Source organism: Amia ocellicauda, chromosome 22, assembly GCF_036373705.1.
Source record: "Amia ocellicauda isolate fAmiCal2 chromosome 22, fAmiCal2.hap1, whole genome shotgun sequence".
In the NCBI taxonomy this organism is placed as follows: domain Eukaryota; kingdom Metazoa; phylum Chordata; class Actinopteri; order Amiiformes; family Amiidae; genus Amia; species Amia ocellicauda.
Genome location: NC_089871.1, coordinates 7,137,091 through 7,153,807, shown reverse-complemented (window position 1 = coordinate 7,153,807; position 16,717 = coordinate 7,137,091). Strand labels below are relative to the sequence as shown.

The 16,717-nt window shown below is 45.5% G+C and overlaps 1 protein-coding gene across 3 annotated transcripts in view; it reads left to right on the top strand.

Moving 5' to 3' along the window:
* Positions 1–302: 302 nt before the first annotated feature.
* Positions 303–16,717, top strand: part of med13a (mediator complex subunit 13a) — a 56,719-nt gene continuing 40,304 nt past the window's right edge. For all 3 annotated transcript variants that reach the window (XM_066696181.1, XM_066696180.1, XM_066696179.1), the window contains exons 1-3: positions 303–925; positions 5,994–6,228; positions 15,132–15,300. In XM_066696181.1, coding sequence (XP_066552278.1) covers positions 860–925; positions 5,994–6,228; positions 15,132–15,300 — 470 coding nt within the window. In that variant the 5' untranslated portion in view covers positions 303–859. The remainder of the gene's footprint in view (positions 926–5,993; positions 6,229–15,131; positions 15,301–16,717) is intronic.

Here is a 16,717-nt window from a genome sequence, read left to right as displayed (position 1 = left end):
TTCACACACATATATATATATATATAATATGTGAAGTGTGGTTTACTATAAGAACACACTGTAGATAAATAAACACTGTACACATGATATATGTGTGTGTGTGTGTGTGTGTGTGTGTGTGTGTGTGTTGCCGCTAGGTGGCGCGCCGCTCCAGACTCCAGGCTGACGGGCCCAGTGCCCAGCCAGGCAGTGCGCTCTGCTCAGTGGCGCCGCTACGGGCCCTGGCGGCGAGGCCCGGCCGTCGCAGCCTGATCACAGCCCTCATGACCACGGAGCAGCCAATCGGCGCCGGGAGGCAGAAGTGTCCCTGCGGCCGCCATTAAAGAAAGGAATCCGTGAATTCAAATGGCAACCAGCAGGAACAGAGCCCGAAACCGTGTTAAAATGAGCGCAAAGACCGCGTCCTAGACCCGCCGTCGACGCTCCTGCGCGCCATGTTCGTCGTCTTTCACTCGCATCCGGCGCCGGAGAGGGAATAGCGGGACGGGGTTTAAACCGAGACCATTTTAAAGCAAAGGGGGAGGAGGGGGGAGAGCGGCTGCCTGGCTCTCCTTTTTCTTTTTGTTTTCGGAGCCGCTCGTCTCTCTCTCTCTCTCTCTTTTTTTAGCCCAGCCTGCCTCGCTCGACGATGCGGCGCTTTTAACGGACCCCCGGCTCTGTTTTTCTCCCCGGGGTGGCGGACGAGCGGCCCGGAGGGGGTGGCTGAATCGCAATCCCCCCCACCCCCAGCAGCCCCGATTGTTTTAGAATAATTATCGCAGCTCTTTTACGTCTGTCCGTGTGTTTTTGTCAAAGCGATCCCCCGTTCTTTCTTTCCCGGGCCCGGCGACGATGGCGTGTGCGACCTCGCTGTGAAAGGATGAGTTCTTGCTTTGTACCCAACGGGGCCAGTCTGGAGGATTGCCATTCCAACCTATTCTGTCTGGTAAGAGATGTAGAGCAGCCGCAGCAGCCATCTTTAACCAGCTGAACAGGGGCAGGAGACAGCAGGCTTAGGGGCCTGTCCGTCCAGGGGGGCAGTGCGCTCTGCACCGCGGCTCTGGCCCGGCCGTGCCCGTATTTGCGGGGCAAGTTGTGCGGGGCTTTTAAGAGACGACGGCCGGCGGCTCGGTGCATTTGCGCCCGGGCTCGCAGGGGCGGCGAGAGGAAACAAGTCGCTGCAAAGGCTGTAAACATGCACTGGGGTCCAGGGCGCTGCAAAGTTTGTGTGGGGGGTGGTGGTGGTTGTTTGCCCCTGTGCACTCCTGCATGGGACGGGTTGTGTGCGGAGGCGGCCCGGGCCGGGCACTTGTTTGTGCGTCTGTCGCTCATTACGCGCACTCGCAAACACTTGCTATATATAACTCTGCTGAGTCGCTACAATGGGCAGCTCTGAAATGTCTGGCACTTGTCGTTTTCAGACGTGGAAAGGAAGTGGCCTCGGGAAAGTTGTTTAAGAGTTGTTGTTGTTGTTTTAAACGGTTTGTTTGAAAAACGACTTTATTTGCTCGTTGGTTTTGGTTTCATTTCTTGGACCGGGACTGGTTTTAAAGCAGCTTGTCATGTTCCGCTGCTGACGATCAGGCGCTACAAGTCCCTCCTCACCCCGTCACCCCGTCACCCTCGACTCTGGCTCTTCCAACGTGGGTTATTGAAGCCCTCAGTCGCACTCAGCCGGCCGGACGAGTCCTGGTGCGGTCGCGGGAATGAGACCCTGCACAGGCGTTTGTAACGGGTCTGTTGTGCTGTACACACCTGGTTGTGTGCTCTTGTGCAAGTCATCATGCATGATCCGTGTGCATGCTGTCCCCACAACGGTGCTTTTATTTCATATTTAATGTTATCTCTTGACGGGGGGGATGTTGTTCAGTTTGATGTGTAACCCAGAGTTTTCACTTCCACATTTCACTAAGTTAGGATGAATTGTGTTGTCGTGCTCCTGAGGGCTGGGGTATGGACTGCTACTACTAGTAGGAGTAATAATAGTTATGATTGTAGTAGCAGTAGCTTTTGGAAGCTAATGAAGCTGTTCTTTTTGAAAAGCTGTCTGCATGGTTTGAATGCTTGGGTGACAGTTGTTCCCAGTCTTGAAATAGTTGTCCCTGCCTTCCTGGGGTTTTAGCTGTGCATGTGGGAAATAGTGAAGGAGCTTTTGGCTGTTGAATCACAGGGCAGACTGGCCTGGTGTTAACTATTGACCAAAATCACTTCCCTGCAGGAAGCTCTTGAGCAACATGTAGTAGAAAGTCTAAGGTGTGGATTGTATTCGGAGGCTAGAAAGCAAACTTAGGGGCTTTATTGAGGTGTTTATTTGATTTTTTGCATTGGATTACTACAACAATTATCAGCAACCCCACAGAAACAAATAGGTTAATCTTGGTGTAGTAAGGAACATGTAAATATTCAGGACAGGTGAATGTGAAGCAGTGAATGATGTCGGTGTATTAAATCCCAGTTGAAAATGCACGACAGGCTTTCCAAGATTGAGAAACCAGAGATCCCTGTCGAGACTGAGTGATTCCCACAGCGCCTGCTCATGTGCGCTTAGCAGTGGTTGTGCTCGAGTCGTCAGCGTTGGATAGTGATCAGGATTATTAAGCCAATCTAGTATACAGGCTTTAATTGTTGCATCTGCACTGTGAGGAACCACTCTGCTGATGCATCGCAATGGCAGGGAAGACATTTTAGTCTAAATGGAGACTTCCAGTGACAGGGCTGTTTACAGATGTGAGAGTCAGTCATCTCAAGGCATGAGTCATTTCTACGCTTGTGGTTGATCCTGGCGGGCTTGTGAACTAATATTTTCAATAAGAAATGCTGTGTTTTTGTGTTCTTACACATTTTGTTTAAGTACTAAATGGTGGCACCTGAAAGCACCTGTAGTGTGCAGTAAGTCAGGACAAATCCCATTAGTAATAAGTCAGGACAGCCTCGCTGGAATTGACTCTCCTCGGTTACCATGATAATAAGAAATATTGTTGCAGTAAAACACAGAATATCTCCACAGGTTGGTGCCAGTGATTTGTGTGCACAGCAGACTCTGGGGTCTGATGAATAATCGTGTTTTCAGGTTCGGTTTTTTGATGTTTGACTAACTTGTTTTAGTGTTGCAAACCAAACTGTAACCCTACAGGGTGTTTGTGAAACCACAATGTAGTGCTTGGACAAGGTCCCTAGACTGAATTGTTTGTTATCATGTAGCGTGTTTTTAAATAATTGCTATGGCTGTCTCTTTAATATCTGCCTGTTTTTCATCCAACTTTAATGGAGACTTAAGTTTTTATTTTAATGCGTCACAGAAATGTTTCTCCTGGGTATGAATGGGTTCTCTGGTTTGTTTTTCTCCGGTGCTTTAAGGACAGACGCATGGAGACCTGCGAACAGACAGTTTGGCGGCTTGCAGGGTCTTGGCGTCTAACTGACAGGGGGCATGTGTGGAATATTTTGTCTGTCGAGTGGGGGGGGGGTGTGGGAAACGAGCCGAGATGATTTGCAAACCTCACCTGTTACGTGCGTCTCAAAAGTCAGTCCAAGTGGGAGGACACATTTGGCTGCTGAGACCTCTGGGGGCTATAACTGGAGTTGAGAGAACTGCAGGTGAACAGCTGAAGACAGACTCCTAAACCAGCACTTTTGGAAATGAGCTCCTTGCAGTTCAGGGAGGCGATTGTCTTTGCCCTGAAACGTTTGGAAGTGTTTTTAACTGGCGTCTGACATCCTACCTCCTGATCTCGGGCAATGAGATCTTTGCAAGCTCGACTTATTGTTGCAGATTTTTTTTTAAGCCTCTGCACAGCAGGAAGGAAATGTGCAGGTTTCTAACCTTCCCATAAAGGCATGCCAAGATTTATTTTGAAGCGACAGCTTTTCAAATGAGCATGAAATTCATAAGCCAGGGAGAGAGAATTATCTGCCTCCCTGCCTTTCCAAGATAGCGATTTTCATGTTAAGAAGAAAAATGGATCCTGGCTAAAAGCATTCAGACTTGATCGGTCGTGGAGGGTGGCTGAACATTCGTCCTCAGCTCCTTCCTTCCCTACTGGCCAGCGTCACAAAGGCGGCGCTAGGATTAGTCTGGATTTTAACCTTCCTGTCTTTTGATACAGTTTATGAGCAGTGGACAAGTTTTTAAGGAATTTTAAGCACTTTTTTTTTTTTTTTTTACGTGAATAATGCATTGATTTCAAGAAACCTACTGAAGGAAGGGTGATTGGTTTTAATTAATCCGCTCTGATGGTTTAGTGTGAACAATCATTTTTTTAAACCTGACTTGCTAATTGAGTTATCTTGTCATATTTCAAAGAAGCTCTTTTTTTCCTCCCCTCCCCCTATTGACAATTGCGGCACAGATGTTGCTTTGCCAATGTCAGGTGACACGGCCAACTCTACCACAGAAACGACACGCTATTGTTCGAAATCTGGTTGTAAGTTGTGATAGGAGTGAGGCGCATCAGTCATAATGAGTGTTTTCAGAGAGATTTTGTTTTTACTGCTGAGTAAGAAAGTGTGCATATTCAAGAGAGAAGGTGGGGGGGGAAAATACATTCCCTCCTACTTAGGGAACAAAAAACCGCAGAGAAACACAGGTCTGTAGTGAAACCACTGTGTCCTTGTTTCCCCGCACGAGTTGTAGTTTCTGATTGTTTATCTTGGTTTCCTCTCATTAAATGCAGATTTTTGGAAACGTGCATTCTGTTAGATAAACTTGTTATTTTTCAGTTATTACTATATTTTGCAAATGTGCGTGTAGTGGCTTATGTGGGTTCTGGCCTAGATGGTGGATATGGAACAGATTTCACTGGACAGCTACTAAACAATGACTCTTTCCCCCCTGTATTGTTCCCTGTGGAAGATCTGCATGATTGGACTTTTGCTTTTTAATGAATAGTTTAAGGTGCACGTCTATTTTTGTTTTATAAGGATTGTTCATCTGTTACTAAGAAATGCATTTTCTTACAGTTCACCAAACCTGCTAGTGCTCCCATGGCATAACTCCGCCATCCGTGTCAGGGTTTTAGCAAACTGTCCGGTATTGGAAAAAGATCACATTTAACACTTCCTACTGTTCAGGTTCTACACATACATTTGGTGTTGGCTAGTGAGGGCTCATCGCATTGGGACTCATCAATGTTCTAGTGTCTTGTCTCTATATACAGCTCTGGAAAAAATTAAGAGACCACTGCATTTTTGTCTTAAATCAGCATCTCTACATGTATGGCAGCCATTCCATTCCATTTATATTTTTATTTGGAATTTGGGAGAAATATTGTTTATAGAATAAAACAAAAATGTTAATTTTGCCCAAACACATACCTATAAATAGTAAAACCAGAGAAACTGATTATTTTGCTGTGGTCTCTTAATTTTTTCCAGAGCTGTGTATATACTTTTAATGTACACAAGTACAGCAGGCAGTGCGTTCCTCAGTGTTTCGAGTGTGGCTCGGGACTGATGCTGTGCCCTGTCATGTTGTGCAGCAGCCTGTTGCGTGTCCTGCTTTCTCCGAGGACAGGGTCCCCTCGCGGGGCAGAGCAGTGTGTTAATCTGGGTTAATAGTACACCCTGAAAGTGTTTGGTCTTCATTCACCCGCTGCCCAGAGTTTCACAAGTAATCTGTATCCTCAATAAGATTGTTAGTAGCCCAGGATTAATTGGCTGCCGTGCTGAATTTGTGACAAACGCATACGTGTTTTTTTTTCTCTTCGATTTGTCATTGTTGCAGTGATTAGTGGGGAAAAATAATAAGGCAGCCCATTTTCTACACAATATTTTTGGGGCTTTGAAAATGTAACTTCAGTTCCTCTACTGAAAGTGTCAATAAACTCACCCCCCACAAAAAGAAGGCCAGTATATTATTTCTCATGCTGTGGCAAAGGTGTTGTGAAGGTGCTCTGTGCCAGAGGATTGATGGCTGTTGTTTAAATTCTGCTTAACAGACATGTTTACTTAACACTGTTGACCATTCATAAAGGCAAGCTAACTTTATCTCCCCCCTCTCTCTCTCTGTCCCCCAGGCTGACTTGACCGGGATTAAATGGAAGCGGTACGTGTGGCAGGGCCCCACCTCCGCCCCCATCCTCTTCCCCGTGACCGAGGAAGACCCCATTCTCTGCAGCTTCAGTCGCTGCCTGAAGGCCGACGTGCTGAGTGTGTGGCGCCGGCACCAGACCCCCGGGCGCCGGGAGCTGTGGCTCTTCTGGTGGGGAGAAGACCCCAACTTCGCTGAGCTCATCCACCACGAACTCTCAGGTGAGCGCCACGGTCGCCCTCCACTGACCCCTGCGGTGTGTGTGTTTTTTTTTTTTTTTTTTTTTTTTTTTTTTTTTTTAAATGAATGTTTCGGAAGGTGCCAAAGATGAAAGTGACTGATTCTTGTGGATGGGTTTTGTCCCCTAGTTAGTTCAAAGGTCGTGTCCCTTTTCAGATTCTGTCTCAGGGCCACATTTATTGGGTGGTTAGGAGGGGCAGTGTTGTCTAGACCACAACAAGCCAAGCAGGCTGGAGTCTCTAAAGTGACTTATTAAAAGTGTCACTCCTGCTGAAATCCATGCAGCACTTGTTAGTTTAAAGGTCTTGTTCATCTACCATGGAGCGATTCTCCCCAGTAGGGTTAGTTGTGAAAACTTTGAATCTGTGTAGCTCGCATCCAGACAGCTCAAGTTATAGGTTGTACAGGTGTGAACTTAAACTGTACACAAACACATTGATGCATGGTTGTCAGTAATTGTTGTCACTCCCTGGTACAAGTTTTAAATAAATCAGTGTGTTTTTTCCTGGCATTGTGTTTGTGTGCGTCAGATCAGTACTTTTGTCTTGAAAGAAATCTGTATTGGGACACTTTCTGGCACGCTAAAACAAATCACCAGGCTGTAGATTTGAGTCTTCTGGCTGTACTTAAAATTTCGTGTTGACGTGCTGTTGCTCCAAGTGTTGCTGCCGATGCGAAAGTCAGTCGCAGTCGCAAGAGTAAGACTCCTGCAGGCAGGTGTTAACGCGTGCCAGCGTATTATGGATTTGTTTTCACTCGCCTGTGGGATGGTGGTAACCCAAGACTTTGCCTCACCGTCCCCCTCTGGAAGGGCTAAATGCTATTGGTCTTCCTCCGCCACGAGGAGCTATACTTTCGTAGGCTGAGCAAGTACCGACAATACGACTAATTTTGCCCTGTGATCATTATCGAGGTGTCAGGCGTGACTCATTCGCTTTAAACTTGCTCTGCCTATTTCCATTTTGCTTTTTTCCATTTGTTTAGTTTTTATCCTCTTTTCAGGTACCTAACTAACATTAAACAACCAGCAATATAAAATTATGAATGCAGAAAGATGTGCTAACAGAAGCCTACTGTCCCGTTCATTTTTTTTTATTTTTTTATATATCCCTTATCTCTGGGCATTGATTCTAAACTCATTCCCTACTGAACTTGCCCTCTATAATTATGTATTTTATTGGATACAATATCGTCCAGTTTATCTGTGCCTGTGTGGAGTAATGACCCAGAGCGTGAATGTACTGAGCAGCAAGTATAAAAGAGAAGAAGGCTTGTGTTTCCAGGGTGATTGGTGGCGAAATGAGTTTGGCGAGTTTAGTGAGAAATGAGTTTAGTGTGCCACGGCGCACAGAGGGTACCTGACACGATACCCGATTCATTTCATTCCTTCCTTTCTTTCTTGGGTTCTGCTGGACAGAAGGGTGTTTCATTCAAAGGCATAGCGTAGCAAAGTCCAAATACAATTTGCATGCTTTCTTGGCTTCCTCAGTTGTGTGTGTAGCATTGATTCATGTCAAAAGTAATATCTTGATCCTTGGAGGAGTGAATTTTCACATTAATGTCTCCACTTGGTGATATTGTACACAGGCCATGCTCGTTAGGGTTTATCTTTTTTCATTCCTGGTATAAATTGAATATTAATATTGTCATCTTTGTTTATAGAGCCGTTAGTGCCCATGCTCTGGCCGATGCATTAGTTTTCTTTTTCTCCTGGAAGGTCTCATTTGAATCTGGTTCTCCTCACACTCAACACCGGGTTTCACAGTCCCGGATCAAACCCAGTTGATGTAGTGATGCAGCTCCCAGTTTGGCAGCGTTCAGCCCCGTTGCTCTGGCTGGTTTCCATTTGTGCGCACATGGGGAGTGTCTCCAAAACACTGAGCTGTTCCCTTCAGCCCTCGCTGTACCGGTTGTGACTTCTGCTGTTGTTTCCCTGCAGATGCTGCCCCTTCACAGGGCCTTGTTTAAAAAATTAAACTTAATTCTAGGCCCTGTCTTCAGTGATGCAAACCACTATGATGTATTTTAGACTTTAAAATATGATCTTAGTAATTTGATTGTGCAAGTTTCACCGTTACACAGGGAATTTAGCGGGAAATTGTAAGTGAGATCATTTGTCAACAGTGTAGATGAGTCTCGAATCGTCCTCCTCGTGGCCCTGGTGGCCAATGGCACTGTTGTTAAAGAAGGCTGTGCTCCCTAGGGCTGTCTGAAGACAGTGCTGGGAAACATGAGAGAATTATGTAGACCTTGATTTAATAAAGTGTGTTGATGTACCATGTCAGCAGAGCTTTGCAAGATGGTTTTTATTTTGACACATTGATGTACTCTCTTCAGGACTGTTCTTCCTCAAGTATTTAGTGTGGAGTTCAAGCTAAAGCTAAAAATAAACACATTAGTCAATATAACTATATGAAAATTAAAAATCTAAAGTTTTACAGTACGTATGGGAAGGCCAAACAACTTTAAGTGGCACCATCTGTTTTGTGCACCTCATAAGCGTGCTTCTTTAATCCTGAGTGTGCGCCATTGCTTTTTAACCAGGCTAGACTATTAGTGAGACTAATCTCTTGACTCTGGAGGGGGAAGAGAGAGTGAGGAACCCCAGCGATCCTTAACGCGTGATTTTTATTTGGTCTTCTGTGCTGCTGGAGTGTGCCGGGGATATTGCTGCTCTGTGGCAACAGGCCCTGTTCTTGAACCGAACACTTGAAAACCAATTCTAATCTTCCCCTGGCCATGCAGAAATTATTCAGAGCGGGCGAGTGCGATTGCTGAATTAAACGGTACCCCTTGGTCGACTAGGAGCTGAATTCTCATGCAAATGAACTGAAGCTGTGGTGTGTGCGCCCTCTCCACCGGCATCCCGAGCTGAGATAAATGACTGTGTTTTGCTGGGAGAATTACTCATCTTCGCATAGAAATTAGGCATGGAAGTAGCTCTACTAGAGTAATTGCTCTGCGGTTCGTTTCTGCCTCATTTCCCCTTTGTCCTCACAATTGAGGCGCTGGGGCTGGCGAGATTGGCATGTCAAGAGTCTTGTCGCTCCCGGGTGACATGGAGGTCGATGGTAGTGGGGGTCTTGACCAGGTGGACCCACTTGGGTTGCAGAAATAGGGAACGGCTCGGCTTGGGGGGTTTCCATGCATGTTGATAACGTGTCGCTGGTGTTCGCGGGCGGCACCTGATTGGTCACAAGCTCCATTAGGATCTTCATCATAGAAGTCAGCAGCACAAATAAGTGCTTCATTCAGATCGGAGGCGAATGGGAAATTAAATTTAGTGTTACAAGCGTTCGCAAATTGCAGAGTTTCATCTGTACTTTGAGACGTTTAAATGCTGTGAAAATTACACAACAGGTGGCATTTAGTGCCTGTCCAATATATGCTGGATCTTATGAAAGCGCCAGGGAGTAAGGCAGCCCGCGTGTCTGAATCGACGCTTAAGTATCACCCAGTCGTGTTTTGGTTAAACTGTCATCATTGCCAGCCAGGGAGCCGAATACATTTGTTTAAATCTGTGAAGTGAACAGCTGCAGTACGCTTATGTGCAGCATCACGTGGAAATCGGCAGCAGTGTCCTTGCTTTGAGCAGAGTTTTTTTTTTTTTTTTTTTTTTTTTTTTTTATAAAAGTCTTGATCTCCTGTGTTCATTTTAGCCTTGGTTTTGATGCAAATCGTCCTTTTGTCATTTAAAAACGGGAATTAAATCAATCGTAGGAAGTGTGACGTGCAAGGAACGGCGAGAGTTCCCTCCTCGTTCCTAGAACTGCTACGCGGGGATTGTGCAAGTGCGCTTCATGCACTTAGCCCGCGTATAAATGATTACACTGCTCTCTATCGCTTATGCAATCATTGAATTTCTCAAGTGAACCCTGCAATTATAGTAGGCCGCCGTAGAAGACAAGAGCCTTGTGTTTTGAGAGACACCAGATCGGAATTCCTTATCGTAGGGGATCGTGGAGCTGCCCTCGGGTGCACGAGTGGAGGAAAGAGTCTCGTCTTGTGTGAAGCATGTTGCTTGAGACTTATTAAAAAAAAAAAAAAAAAAAAAAAAAAAAAAAATAGTTAAAGGAAATGGAAAAATAATAATGGAACTTGGTCAGAATCCGAATTGGGACTCAGAGTTTTCGTCACCTATGAACTATCAGAAGAAAGCTTGATTTTATATTTTATTGCATTTAATCAAAACATAAATACAGTCGGAATTAAATGTCCTGTTGGCATTGGAGAAAGACCTTTCCAGTTTGAGATGAAATGCCCTAAAACGTTCAATCCAATGCTCATGAAAATAAATAAGAGCCCCGTTGGGTCGGGATTACGTTCCCACTTTCTGAAATGAGAACGGCCTTGTTCTTCGGATCCATTTTGAGGCATTAATCTCCTAATTTATTTCCCCCCTGATGTTGTTCTGGAGCTCCTCTGATAAATCTTTGTTGGTTGTGTTTTGCTCGGTGCGCCCATGCATGAACGCTGCTGCGCTGCGCTTGGGAAATATCCATTAATTAGTAATGGAGACTTGTGAAATGCTATCAGCGATGCTCGTGGAGGAGGAAGAGAGCAGTGCTCAGCCCTGGTTTATTACCTTGGCTGGAAGAAGCCCCAGGAGCCCTACAGACACTGCACTGATCACAAGATATTAATCACAGAGTTTAATGACCGGCTATAGCAGTAATTATGGACGGATAGAAACCTGTGGCCAGCCGGTTTCTCCCCCTTGCCCGCCTGGCCAGCAATTGCCACTCCAATGCTGCCGAGGCTCGGGTGTGGCCCGGCCGGGGAGATGCTCTCCGCATCTCGGCAGTCCCTCTGACCCGGGACACGGGCTTGGTGTGGCACCCCCACATGGGAGCCATTCCGCCACATTACCGCACCCCTCGGAGCCCCAGGGCAGGTGCTGCGTTGGAATTAATAACCCACCGGCCGTTTCTCCAGCGAGGTCAAGTCTTGTTCTCTCGTCCCCTTCGGTGAGCGCTGTAAAAGGTCAGAGCATTTGGTCATGCCACCCAGAGGGAGATCGTAACGGCCAGCTGAACTCGTAAATCACTTCCTGTTTACATTGAGGGAGCAACTACCATACGGTTTCACTGAGCAAATGGGCGTAATGTATTTTTCTCCACCAGAAAAATGCTTTTTGAAGAGATGGGAAAAAAATAAAAATAAAAAAAAAGACTTGGATGACCACTTTGGTGGAGGCTTTTAGGCCTAAATTACCTGTTTTACCCGAGAGGACAGTTTTGTTAACACTCAGTGCTCTGTAAGGAGGAGGCTCTGCCAGCGAGTCTCGTCCTTGGGCTTTTGAGCATCCTGGATGATGGAAGCGTTTGGATTTCCTGCCGCTTTTGAACGTGATGCGTGCCCTGTGTCTCGGCACAGCTCTTTCGCAGCTTACCTTTTGGGACGTGTTGGACTTCAAGATAAAGTGACTTGCAATCTGGTGTCCTCAAGGTGATCAGGATGACGGATTGCTTTCCTGTTATTGACCAGCTCTATGGACACGTGCAGCAGTACACCGGAGATTAATATTTTTTGTAAAATCAAATTCAGAAAGTAGAACACCCGGTATTCCTCGCTGAGCAATAACCTCGCCTCTTTCCTCGTTGGTCTTTTAATCAGCCGCTCTCCCATGCTGTTCTTTCTCCGCAGTATTTGTTCTTGGCATGTGCAAATAATGCAGGGGTGATTATTTTGTTTCATTGCATTAAGCAACTCGAAGGCATTTCTAGGCCATCTTCTGTTCAACAGAGACAAAAGCCTATTTGCTTGTAACATAACTGTACTGAAACATTTCTCCCGCCTGATGATTGCACAGGGTGATATCAGACCCTAAATAAAAATGTACTGGGCTATTACCATTAGCTGCCCAGTTCAGTTTTCCAGGCCTCTGAAACTGATTGCCATGTAGCAGTCCACAGCGATCACAGTCTTGGATTGGCATCTTTTTCCTCCCAGTACAGGCAGTGCAACGAAAAGACCCTGTGCCATCACTCAGGCTGTCATTTAGTTTGGCACTGAGGCAGGTGTCCTGATATTTTGAGCGAGATGAATGGTTCCATCTTTTTTTTGCTTGCAAAAAACGGCTTCTTCAGTTAAAAGACAACTTCAAAGTCACAGACCACAAAAACGCTGGGTGTAGATCTGGCTGCATAAGTCTTTCCATTTTCGAAGCCGCCGCTTCTCAGACACTGGGAGTTCTTGATGCGAAACAGACGTTGCAATGTTTATATATATATATATATATATATATATATATATATATATATATATATATATATATATAAAAAAAAAAAAAGCAAAGAGGAAAAAAATCACCCCGGTGATCTGGATCTGGCTGTTTATGTAAATATTTTTAAGATTTCCTGTTTTTTGGGAAGACCCTCTTGAAAACGTCTCCCTTAAGGAAAACGATATGTACTAATTTCAGTGGAGACCATTTGATTTTTTTTTTTTTTTTTTCCCGTGTGTTCTGATGACAAGATGACCTGTTTTTTTTTTTTGTAAAGATGTGGTTATACAGCAGGCTTCTTTTTGATTAATTGCTGTTTGCTAGCGCTAGAGCAGCTGATGAATGTGTGGGGTTGTGACGTGACTTTGGGGCAAGCCAGCCACAGTGTTTCTTAAATCCCATATCACTTGACCCCGGCGTTCACCATATCGGTGTCAGTGGGAACAGCTCTGGTCTTCACGATACTAACTTGGTGAAGTTGTTGTGAATTGAACTGCGATGGTCCGATCTGTAGAAAACTACAGTGATGGGACGGGCTGTTTTAAGATTTGTATTTTTGCGTCTTTAAAATTCAGTTATGCGTTTGTGGTTAATGTAACCCTATTTAGCTACTTTTTCTTTGAACTTGTTGATCTAAGTACTCATCAATTAGAAAGGTCATAGATTATTTACTGCCAAGTCTTAATGAGCTCTGAATACGGAGGGAGGTTTTACAAATATTGTCACCCTTGTTTTTGTGCGTTTGAGCTACCAGTGCATCTCACTAAATCCCCTTCACAGATCTGTTAGTTTGGAAATGTAGCATCATAGGAATTTCATCCTCCAGTGTGCAAAACTCAAATGAAGTGCATATCAGTAGTAATTAGCTTTTAAATTTAAACTTTGAAGTTATTGAGGAGCGCAAAAACATTTCCGGAAAGCCGCGAGATGAGAGAGTCGCTCTTTATTTTATAGTGCTATTTTTACAGCGAGTGCCACGTGAGGCTTTGAGAACCGGAGGGCTTTTTAAGCATGGATGGAGGTAGTGGAAAAGGGGGGGGAGCATAGTAAAGCTTTAGATCTGCAAGAACAAGGTCGGCTCCCTCCTCGGGGTGGGAGGGGGTGGGTGCTGGTCGGGGGCCGAAGTTAAATTGTGGACCGTCGGGCTCTCTGATGCTAATTTATAACTGCACATAAAAGCACCCTTCTTCAGCAGTAGTTCAAGTGTTGAGAATCAATGAATTCCTAATCTCTTAAACATGGCAGTAGCCAAGATGTCTGCCGGTATAATATTATCATCAATCTTTTACCTGTTGCATATTAAAACACGCCCGCCTGCTCTCGCCGTCCTGCACTGCACTGGATTATCTAAAAAGGGGACAGATTAGCATACCTGCCTCTGACTGTTTTTAGTGCTGTTGTATCAGTCGGCCTTTGTCTCTTGAGGACAAAATTTCTTCTACTAAAGAGGAAAACTTTCTTTTTTTTTTTTCTCTTTTCCCCCCTTCTCCCTTTGTTTTGCTCCCACTGCCTGGCCACACTTAAGCGCCACATCTGGTCCAAAGTATTTTCATGCTGGATTTAGAAGTGTTATTACACCATTGGGGGGGGGGAAGGGAAAAAGACAGTTGAAGCATATTAGTAGATTTAGAGGCCCACTGGAATGGTCTAAACACTGGCCGACAATAAGATTATTTGAGTGTAACGTCCGGGTAGGGAAACCAATCTGCTTTGACAATATATAGTGCTGCCTTCAGTCTTTCATTAGTAAGTAGCAGAGAAGCAAGGATGTTTAAAGCCACAGTTTACCAAGATCAAGTGAGTAAATCCCCTTATTTGCTCTCCGGCAAAAGCCAGCGATTTAAGGGCTGCGCATGTGTAGGGGGCCGCCGGTCGACTCCACTGCAGCAAGTAGGTCGCTTGTTCCGCTTCAGCCTGCTTGGTAGTAGCTGGCTTTTTTTATCTGCTGTTAAAAGTTCAGGCGCTCCTTGGTTGTTGTTTCTGTGGCGGTGCTGCTGTTGTTGTCGCCGCGGTCGAGCTCCCCCAATCACCGTGCTCCTGCCCTCCTGAGGGGCTGCTTCCCCCGTTGGGCCTGTTTACAAGATTTCGCACTTCTCCAGCTGCAAACTCCAGTTGTTGACGTGACGGAGAGAGGCCTGATAAAAACGGCCATCTGAGGCCCCCGCTCGGCTGTAGTGCCTGGTTCAAAGCCTCCAGACGGCGGCGTACAAGGACCACGGAGGAGTGGTATCTCCAGAGTGAGAATTGTGTGATGTTGAGATTTGCGGACAGAGGAAAGGGCTTTTACTGATGTCGCCAAGAGTTGGCTGTTTTGTGGTCAGATTGGCGAGGCTCTGTGGTCTGTAGGAGACTCATGTGACATAACAGTATTAACATATTTTTTTGGAAGGCATTATTCAGTTTTAATTCAGTTTTTGTTGAGGGACAGTAAAGTGCACCTTTACTTTATAAACGGTGAGAGGTGTGAGCGGCCTGTGTGCAGTGCGTTGTGTCTTGCTGGGTTGGGGATGTGTGTGCAGCATCCTGTGTGCAGTGCAATGTGTGTGTTTTGGTGGGGTGGGGTGGGGTGGGGTGGGGTGGGGTGGGCTTGGGCTTGGGCTTGGGCTTGTGTCCCGTGTGCAGTGTTTGGGAGTGTGCTGACTGTTCATGTCCTTGCAGGCGTGGAGGATGGCGTGTGGGAGAGTGGCCTGTCGTACGAGTGCCGCACCCTGCTGTTCAAGGCAATCCACAACCTGCTGGAACGTTGCCTCATGAACCGCAGCTTTGTGCGCATCGGGAAGTGGTTCGTCAAGCCCTACGAGAAGGACGAGAAGCCCATCAACAAGAGGTAAGGCCACCGCGTCCCCTTCTTTCACTTTGATCAGGTCTGGAACTCGACTCTAGATAGTGGAGAAACTCAGTCATTTCAATATCTGTTACCTTTGCGTTTTTAGCAAGGATAGTTGAAATAAATCCCCAGATGTTATCGTTCGGGAACAAGATACCGGCTGAGATTGAGAGTCTCTTAGGAGGTAGAATTAGAGGTCTTCATTTGAACGTCTACTCGAGACAACTGAGATTGTTGCAGCAGCTTTGTGCACTTTACAATTTACAATTTAAAGAATTGTTGGTTCACTTCATTGACTCAATAAGAAAGCGTTTATTATTGCTTACACTGAATAGGAGGATGTATTGTGCTGATCATGTATATTTACTAATCTCTGAAATTAAAGCAATACCCTGGTAGGGCTGTTACCTTAGAAATTTCGGAACACATTACTGAAGGAAGGTTTGAAGCTTCATTGGTGCTAATTTGCATTTACAGTTGACGTCACGTTTATAGATTTGATCGAACCATCAAACATCCCCTCGTAGTTTAAAATAAGTTGCAAAATCTGTTATTGTCGCATGACGAACCTTTGAAGGTTTGGAAAAATAACAAGGGGGCTGGAGATTTCCTCAGATGGGGCTCACAGAGTAGTGTCAATTGCTCAAGGTAGCTCTGAGAAGCAGTCCAGGGATGTTTTGTATGCCACTCCTCCCTCCACTGTGCCATCTCTTAAAGGCTGTTACTGGAAGTTTATTAACGAGCCGTCGCCTGTCTCGTGGGCAGGATTTACTAGCGGTGCCTGTGCATGTTGATAAGGAACTGAGACTTGAGCGAAAGAAAACATCGTGACTTCACAGGCAGACATCTGCATGGCTTACAAGGTTTCATGTATACATTTATCTCCATCCAGATGATGTATATTCCATTGTACTGCCAGAGACCAGAAATCCAGTTTTTGTTTATACATTTGTTTTATTTGGCTTTGTGAACTCCATTTTAAGCTGTTGGCAGCCTGTCGATGAAGCAGTCTAGGTGAGGGGATGTGTGGCTTGCCGCTGAGATGGGGATACATTTAATAAGGTGATCCCTGGGAGCGTGCGCGCCCTGATTTCCTCATGAGGCCGGAGACGCTGGCTGCTGTTTCTAATAAACTGATTACAGCTGAGGTTTGTAAGCTCGCTGCTGAGGGGAAGCGGGGACCAGGAGCCTGTTATGGGTTTTCTGGTCTGGTGGAAACTAAACAAACCAGTGAAATAAATAAGTGGTCCCACATTGGGCCTTTTATTTAAAATAGTCTAAACCCTCCAATGTCCAATGCAGCATGTGCAACGGCTATTGAAGGACTAATAGATCGGAGTAAAAAGACAGCTGATTATACCCAAATGTGGACCTATCATGTTTGATTGGATGTAGCATGCTTTTTGGTTTCAAAATC